Raw genomic sequence first — 9,177 nt, 5'->3', positions numbered from 1 at the left:
TTGATGCAGAGATTTTACTATTGAGCTGGAACATTGGCTCAACTTCAATAACTTGTGTGAAATAGTAAAATATTTCTTTTTCTTCTGAATTCACATTCACTGCAGGGCAAGAGAGAACAGTGTGTGGGCTAAGTGTGGTTTGGATAGAAATGTTCAGTACACATTTTGATTATTTTCCCATTTGCAAAAGGTCTTGGATTTCACTCTTGGGTACTGCAGTAATCATATTTCAGGGCAGAGGCTCATCTACCTGTTATTTCCAAATGCAAACTGTTCTACAACTAGGATGTGTATTTTTATTACATATTACATTTTTATTGAAATGTAGGGTTGTAATAGGATTCCTCTTTCTCCAAGGAGGCTTTTATATACATCTATGTTTATATATATATACACACACTCTCTCTCATCAAAAATGATTTTGCAAGGGGGGAAGAGGGCACTGAGTCCAAAAAGCTAAGTTTTATATATTTTATTCATAAAAACAGATTTGCAACAATTTATTAAAAATTGATCTCATGCAGTATAAGGTTATACAAGAAATTCTTCATTTACATTTTATTCTGGCAGTTCCAGTCTAGTTTAAAGCATTTGTGCACTAACATCATTGGAAAATGCCATTGGGGCACAGCCTCTTCATAAATTTACAGTACATTTTTGCTGCAGTATAAAAGAACAGAAACATTAAATAGCTATATTCACTTGGTTGGTCTTGTTATCTGCAGTAAAGTAAAAAAAAAAATGTTATGGGAGAAACTACCGTATCATTGAGACAAAGAATGTACTGCATGGTTTAAACCTAATAAACGTCACACAGTCAGTATTCACGAAGTAACAGACACACACACACACACACACACACTCACCTCCAATGGTCCGATACTTCTGAATTATTTTTGTTTTTTCCTGCTAAGTTGGAATAATATTTCTACAGAGATCTTTGTGTATACATTATATACATTATCATAATTTTCTCTTTTTAAAAATTAACATTCCTTTTAAAATAAACCAGGCCCTGATGATATTAATAAAGCAAGAGAATACTGTCAACACACATTGAGTGACGACGTCAGTGTTTAGTGCTTAAACAGAGTAATGAGTTCTAGTTTATCTGTGTTTATACTTACATGTTTTTTTGTTCTAAAAGCTACAGATATTTCCACAACCTCTCTTACTGTATGTGCCAAGTGAAATATTTTGTGATGCTCCTGATTGTAAGATTCAGATACATATTCATCTTGGTTTTGGCCACTATGAGGTGTGTTTTATTTTTAATGGAGGTTTATGCTAGCTTGTCAAAGCTGCAGTTAAATCCCTCAGCTAAGGAACCCCTTCAGCTGTGCTTCAGTCATTGCTGATTTATAAACCTTTGTGCGAATGTCATTCCAAAGGTTTGGTCTGAGGGGCATAAGTGTTGATTAAAGAAAACTGAGAGCCCAGAGGGTGCTTCATGTGGGTTTTTTCCCCCCCTACTTTTAGCAAACAGCCCTGGCAGTGGGAGGATACATTTCCAGTCCCTTGGAAAAATAAGCTATATGTGTGTCTCACCTGTGCCTGAGGGTTTGGCTCCAGAGTTGGTCCAGACGGTACACCACTATCGTTCCTCCTAATTACTTTGGTTCAGGGAAAGGAGCTAAAGTATAAACTCCACTGTTTTTTCACAGTCCTTTCAGGAGTCAGGTAAAATATTCTATTGGTAGATTTGATTTGTCCTCTCCTATCCACTACAACTGTCACACGTACGCAGGTACGGAGCAAACATCGTGTATATTCACATCTATGTGCCCTGCAGGCTTTGCCTGCAGCAGCAAAGTGCTGTGCCCTAATCCCTCCCCCCCAAGTCCACTCAGTTAATTTTATTGTAATTATGTGCGACACAATTCAAACAAACTAGGAAAAACAATTCATCCTGTGGCATTAAGACTTTACTACCCATCTGTCCTCAGTTTCCTGAGTTATCAGCCCTAGGACTTTTTCAGACAGTTTAGTGTGTTATGGTTGGTGGTGTTTATCCTGAAATAGGTGCAGAAACTTTGCTAAAAATGAAGCTGCAGATGGTCAGCAGTCACTATCATTGCCTTGGAGAAGGGTGAAGTGCTCTGCTTGCAATCAGCAGTTCTCCAGCTGGTGGCAACTCAGAGCTGGAGCTTCAGGCTCTGCTTGGGTTATACATACAGCTGCAAGGTAAAGGTGACCCTGCTCGCAGCACTGCAGAGTCTCAATGACACCCGAGGAATCATTTCTCACAATTCCTCTTTCCTGCTAAACATCATCCCTGAAATGAAAAAAAGCAAGACTAACCAGTGCAGAATGTTTCCAGCGATTTAACATAACTCCTGTAAAAATGAGTGCATCTATTCCAACATGGTATAGCTCGACCACTACATTTTCCTTACATGGATACAGTATAGAATTGCATGTTCTCAGCAGCCACGTAAAGCTCAGTGACATTTGAGTGGTTTTTTATTTTTTTATTTTTCCCTAGTGTCTTTTTTGCAATATCCATATATCCCAGCATCCTTGTTGCTAGTAGAAATTTTGGAAGAAACATTTTTCAGTGACTTCTAGGTGAAGAAATAAAAACTCCATGAATAAGGCTACAGATCAAACTCTTTGTGTCCTCCTTTGCTTTTTCACATGAGTTACGTGGGCACTCCTGTGACGAGGGCCTCAGCAGAAGTTCCTCTGCAGTAAGAGCCAATGTTACATGTTTGTAGCAGAGTTCTAGGTCAGATGTTTAGTCCAGTCTTTGAGTACCTAAAAGCAGTTCAGGAAGCACTGATCTCGCCCTCCTACAGCCCTGAAACCATCACTCGGAAGGAGGGTGGCACGTGTCTGTGCCGAGGGCTGGCACTGGGGCTGACGCAGGGGCTGGCACAGCTGGCATCCACTCCTCCTATGGACGGCAGGTAGGCGTGATGCAGGATGGGCAGCTGCAAGGACAGCCGGCGCTGTATGCTGCGGGAGACAGGGAGAGGAGCGTTACCAAGGGGCAGAGGGAGCACATCACACGGCTGGTGCGTCCCCAGGCTGCTGCCAGGGAGTCCCCTGTGCCTGCCGCTGTCACCAGCAGGGTTAACGCCACGAGCATCGCACTGGCTGATGCTGAACTGTGCCACCAGGATGCTGTTTTCCCCTTGGGGGATTTTTCTGACGGGTTGGCCATGACAAAGGAAACTAAATGTGCTTTCTCAGCATCTCACAACCTCCTGAAATTCCCAGCCACATTCAGGTTAATTGTTAGACTGCTGATACCAAGAAAACCTTAAGTTTGCAAAGAGGGTGTATGGCTTGGTGACTCCCCACCTCTTGCAAAGGGATCTGCTGCTTGCAGAGCCCCATCCTACCGTGCAGACATGCAGGAGGTCACAGACTGAGTTCCAAGCCACGCACCACTTAGCACAAGGATGTCAGTACTAAGGATGGCATTTCTGCAACTCCAGCTAAAGCAAACACAGGTGCATGGTGGGAGGGATTTGGGACTGATGGTTTTTCCTCTTTTAAGTAGCTCCTATTTAAAGTGTGGGTCTGTGCTTTTGAGGTGATAGATGCTTTTGAGTGCCATGGGACTGAGGAGATGGCCCTCTAAAAGCAGTCCTGCCCAATACCCATACTAAAATTCAGTGTTCCAGAACCCAACATTCTGCATCTGTTTTTCCAAGTGGATTGGCATCATGACAATGGGTATAATTTTTTTTTTTAATTAATACTAAATCATGCTCACAGGTATTGCATCTAACTCCTTTCCTTGGAGAGGATGGTGCCATGAGAAGAGGGCTCTGCTACTCCCGTGTTGTGGATATATTAGCACCTTCCACAAAATCAAAATCCTGTTGAGGTTTGCTAGTGTAAAAGATGTTTTCAGTCATTTTATCATCAGGATGGCTTTGTATTTTAAGACATTTCCCCTTGAAACACAGAGGCACTTTCTAAAGAGAAGAGAGATGTCAAGGTGACTGAACTGAAGGGAAGACTGACTTTTGGATTTCAGGACAAAAATGCCCATAGAAAGCATTGTATCAGTATAATAGAGTTTTAAATTTATGTTTGCCTGTTATCTGATATAATGTCTGTGTATAGAAAGGCCTTTATGTGTTTCTTTGAAAGCTAACCTTTGGACAGCCTTTTTGATTCAAATGACATTTAATTGCTTTTTTGCTTTGTGTTAGGTAGCAAAAACAGACACTAAAGCATCCATTGCACTGCTTGGGGACGAAGCAGTATAGCTTTTAAATTCAAACAGAAAGAAATGTAGTGTTCTGCTCATTAGTTTCTTCACTACAAACTTCAGCTTGTTTATACAGAGGTGCAGTATGAGTAGCTGTTGTCTGCCTACCCAGGAAACTCTTTCTCATTGTTTCTCCCCCTCAAACTCCTTTCTAAAGTTTCACACAATGTTAGTCCTCAGTGATGATCATTCTAGTGCTGGCAGTGCATTCCTGGAAGTAAACAAAATCCATTCATTGTTGTTTTGCTGGGCTGCTCAGCTCTTCCTGGTGCTATCAATGAAGTCATGCCTTGTTCCCAAGGAGTGCAGAGGGGGCATGGCTTGATGTTTCCCTGTGCTGAATCCTTATGAGCCTGATGCTGTGGATTGTCATTCTGTCTCTTGTTGAGGGGTCAAATGCAGAATTGCCTGCACTTATTTTCCCACCAGTGGAAACGCTTACTTTGTTCAACTGTTATAGGCTTCTCATTAAAGGGCTTTTTGAAGCCACTCCAAGAGAATCCAGTTGCATAATCAAGTGAATAGGATTTTTTTTTCATCCACTTCAGTGTTAGCCATACCATGGACAAAGCATGTTTATTTAGCTATGCCAACAGTGGCTGCAGTGGGTGGCAAATTTTGCTTTAACTGTACTTAAAAGTTTACTTTCACTTGCAAACTTGGTTCCAGGAATTGGGGCAGAGAATTGTAGCCTGTAGACTTGCACACAATCAAGAGTGTAGACAAAACCCATAGAGTGAAGCACGAAACAAAACAAAATGAGCAGCAAAATCCAAACAAACCTGGTATTTTTGCCTGAAATGAAAGCAAATTTTGTGCCTTGCCTCACTGTTTTTAGGTTTTCCCCCCCAATATCAGTGATTTTCCCTCCTTCCACTCCTGCCACACTTTGCCAATGCTTTGGGGAGGAATCCTTGGTATCAATACAGGCTGGAGGATGAAGGGATTGAGAGCAGCCCTGCCAAGAGAAAACTGGGGGTGATGGTGGGTGAAAAGCTGGGCATGGCCCAGCAATGTGCACTTGCAGCCCAGAAAGTTAATCATATCCAGGGCTGTATCAAAAGCAGTGTGGCCAGCAGTATGAGGGAAATTATGCTGCCCCTCTGCTTTTCTCTGGCAAGACCCCACCTGGAATATTGCATTCAGCTCTTCTCATAAGAAGCATGAGGACCCGCTGGAGCGAGTCCAGAGGAAGGCCACAGTGAAAATCAGAGGGCTGGGGGATGTCTTGCATGAATACAGGCTGAGAGAGCTGGTGTTTTTCATCTTGGAGAAGAGAAAGCTCCAGGGAGGCCTTAAAGCTGCCTTACGGTACCTAAAGGGGGCTTACAAGAAAGCTGGAGAAGGACTTTTTACAAGGGCATGGAGTAAGAAGATGCTGTGTGAGGTTTTAAACACATGAGGGTAGATTTAGACTACATAAAAGTAACAAATTTTTATGATGAGGGTGGTGAAACACTGCCACAGGTGGCTCAGACACCCCATTCAAGGCCAAAGTGGATGGGGATTTGAACAACCTGATCTACATAAAGTTGTCTCTGCTCATTGCAGGGGGATTGGACTGGCTGACCCTTAAAGATCCCTTCCAGCCCAAACCATTATATGACTCTAGGAATTTGTTTCAAGTTGTCCACACTGTACAGATATGTATGTGAAAGCTTATATACGGTCAAGTATTTTGGAGAGGTAATGGTTGGTAATAGTGGGTCTAGAATCACAGGCAGCCACTGAAGAAGATGGAAAGCAAATATGATTCCACACACAGAGCACCCACTCATCAGGTTCTGTGTGAGGGCAGGTGTCCTCAGCTCTGTACAGAAACTCCATTTATTAGGGAAACATATATGCCATTTATTAGGGAAAATATAAAATCAGGTAAAACCTTGACTTCCAGTGTCGATGCAGGAGCACAATGCAATGCACATGGGAATGCACAATACCACAAGGGGGGCCAAGGCATTTGAAATATATTTTGGTTTTGCTATAGAAAACCACTAATAAGATCCATTGGTAAGTGGGGGGACTGAAACAAATTGCTGCAACAGTCAAACATCTGAAGTTCTGTGGGAGTGTGTATACTGTGTCTAAGCACTCAAGGACTGTGTCAGTTAATTCTGCAGTACATTAATGTTGATTTTTAGCAAATGCAGGGAAGCTGCAAAACATTACAGTAAAGCAAGATGTTCTACTAGCAAGTAAACTAATCATTCTAAACCCACCTTATTTTAATGACCCATTTGAGTAAGACCATAGATAGATAGATCATAGATAAGCTACTCTCAGTGAAGAAACCAAATAACAAAGGCCTGCTCATGCTGAGGCATATGGCTGCAGTGCAATTATCCAGTCACAACCAACTTTTCTGAATGAGAATTTTTTGTTACTTAAATTAACATAACGGGCTCCAGCTATGCTTTGAAGTTACGCTTTGAAGGTTACAAAAAACTCTGCATATAGAAATAGTCTATTAAGATGGCAAGTTTTAGTGGGGTCCTGCAGAAATCTGTCATCACGTCTACTCAGAGATCTGGAAGACTCTTACATAGTGTTGCTGTTAAAATGAGAATGGAATAAATTCTAATAGTGCCCAAAAGAAATGGCCTGCTGGATGTAGGCCACTGATGAGAAGGGACAACATGCAGGAATGAAGTGCACAGACAGATGTCTTTAAGGGTCACAGAAGATAAACCATTGAACGTGGCCATCATGCAGACAAGCTGACTGATGTGATGTTTAGATAAGCAGGACTGCCCATCAGGAAATATGCACAGTTTAATACTCATCAAAGCAGATGACTTTGCCTGAGAGACAGGTCATCCTACTGGAGAAAGAATGATATCTATTTTAAACTGGTTCAGACTGCTCTCTGGACCTGAGATGAGCTGGCACGGTACAGTGTCTATTCACACAGCTAAGCATCCCCCAGGACTGTTGCTGAGCACTACCTGGAGAATACAAACTGGTACAGCTGTGCTGGGGAGCATGCTAAAAAATGGGAAATCAAAGGGCAGGGCTTGTGCCTGTGCACTGGCACTGCTTTGCCTGCTATAGGAAGTGTTAGTTTATACTGTGCAGACAGTGTAAACAGGAAAGAAAGCAGCCAGCACCCACTTTTTGCTCTTCTTATCTGATGGTCTGACTGGGTATGGAAAATTTTACATGGCAGTGTGGAAAATCTACTGGGTCCTGCCCAGCAGGAACTGCCAAGGGAACTGAGATTCGTCTATACTCATGTTCTAAGCCTGCTTTAGTCACACAGACTGCATTTTCCTTAGGTGCAGGGTTCTAAATCTGAGCCAAGCACAAAACCAAATTTTTCTACATTTGGATTGAGACAGTGTAAACATCACCCCATAAAAACAAACTTCCTGCAGTACTGCCTGAGGTGTGTGTATACTGTTGTGCCTTTACTTTGTGCACAATTGTAGAATAAGGGATCTTACAATGAGTCAAATGTAGCACTAATGGTGAGAAAGAATGAAAAAATCCCAAACCAGCTCCTTTCTGGCCTCTGTAAGAGCTTTCATACTAGAAGATGCCAGTTCTCATGAGTACTGACAAGCACAGGAAGCTGGATTTTTTTCCCCCCACAACCATTAAAGAGTTAAAACTTCTGCAGGAAAATGATTGTCTTGACATCCTCCTTTCACAGGTTTATGACCAAGAGGAAATCTTTTTCAGACTAATTCTCCTTGAGATTTGTGTTCTTGAATAAGAAATAAGTTTCTCAGACTATGTGACTACCTATCAGATGTCCTATGTATGAAGTGAAATGAGAAAGACAGAAACTACAGCTTGCTTTTAACTCCTTTTTTCCCCCAAAAATTATACATTTAGCAACCATCAAATGACAGAAGTGCTGCCAGACAAGTTGAAAAACAATCCCAGAGGTGCAGAAGGATATCTTAAAGAGTACAAATTTTGGCGAGAGGCAATATCTTGTCAAAAAGAGGGAAGTCCTGAAGACAGCTACACTTCTCCTCCCTGGCAGATCCACTGTGTGTCTGGGCAGTGTGGTTTTGGTACCCAAAGTGCCAACTCGTTCTCAGGGGAGAGATTGGCCCTTGTACCTGGCACAGACACAACTGTGCAAGTGTTGAATGACACTGTTTAGATTTAGCAGGATTTTATTAATTGCTTTCCATAAATGTCAGAGATTGTTCAGATTTGTACTGAACCACTCTCCAGAACCTTTAGGAAATCTCAGTCTTCTCATCAGTTATCACTAGCCTAGGGGAAGTTCTATCGCCACCAAATATTTTTCTTTGTCTGTATTAAATCTGTATCGAGACAATTGGATTATCTGAGTGTCTGTGTTTTTCTTAGCATCTTCCTTAATGTAAGTGGGCTACATGTGGATGAGGCTGAATTCACACTACATTATTTCTGACAAATGGTACTGAAAAAAACCCAGGCCTTTAATAGCTATGCATTAAAGCACTCTGCTGACCCCATGAAGTCATGAGAGCTCTCTCAGCAAGAGACCTGCTTTTGTGAAATTACAAGATATTTCATCTACTGTAGGATTTCTTTTTGGTGCATATGTGTGTGTGAATTAGCTTCTTTGCAGATTTGGGTTGGGTTTTTTCTTTGAGTGCAAGGACAGATTTAGACATCCACATGTTTTCCTGCTCCAGGTAGTATGAGACAGGAGCTACTATCTGCAATCAGGGTTGCTGCTGCTGATGTAACGTGACTCATTCTAGTAATTTGTTTAATTTATTCTGTTTTAAATAAGCTTTTAAATTGCCCAGGAGTCTGACAGCTATTAGCTCAGACACTGATGAAGTGATGCTCATGTAACCAGGCTGCCGTGGGGAAGCGGCAGATCCGGGCACACACGAGAACGGCGCTTCCCGGGGCTCCTGCCCATGGCAGGTCCTGCCCGGCTTGTGGAGGGTAGGACATGAGTTTATTGTAGAGAATTCTAGGGTGAAAAGCTGACATCA

At 42.1% G+C, this 9,177-nt stretch overlaps 1 protein-coding gene across 1 annotated transcript in view; it reads right to left on the bottom strand.

The window, feature by feature from the left end:
- Nucleotides 1-457: 457 nt before the first annotated feature.
- GABBR2 (gamma-aminobutyric acid type B receptor subunit 2) overlaps nt 458-9,177 on the bottom strand; it is a 462,692-nt gene continuing 453,972 nt past the window's right edge. The window contains 1 exon segment of the mRNA XM_031055642.1: nt 458-2,958. Within this exon segment, the coding sequence (XP_030911502.1) occupies nt 2,793-2,958 (166 nt within the window). The 3' untranslated portion in view covers nt 458-2,792.

Source organism: Geospiza fortis, unplaced genomic scaffold (genome assembly GCF_000277835.1).
Source record: "Geospiza fortis unplaced genomic scaffold, GeoFor_1.0 scaffold206, whole genome shotgun sequence".
NCBI lineage: Eukaryota > Metazoa > Chordata > Aves > Passeriformes > Thraupidae > Geospiza > Geospiza fortis.
The sequence above is the reverse complement of the archived record's forward strand: the minus strand, read 5'-3'. Positions and strand labels throughout refer to the sequence as shown.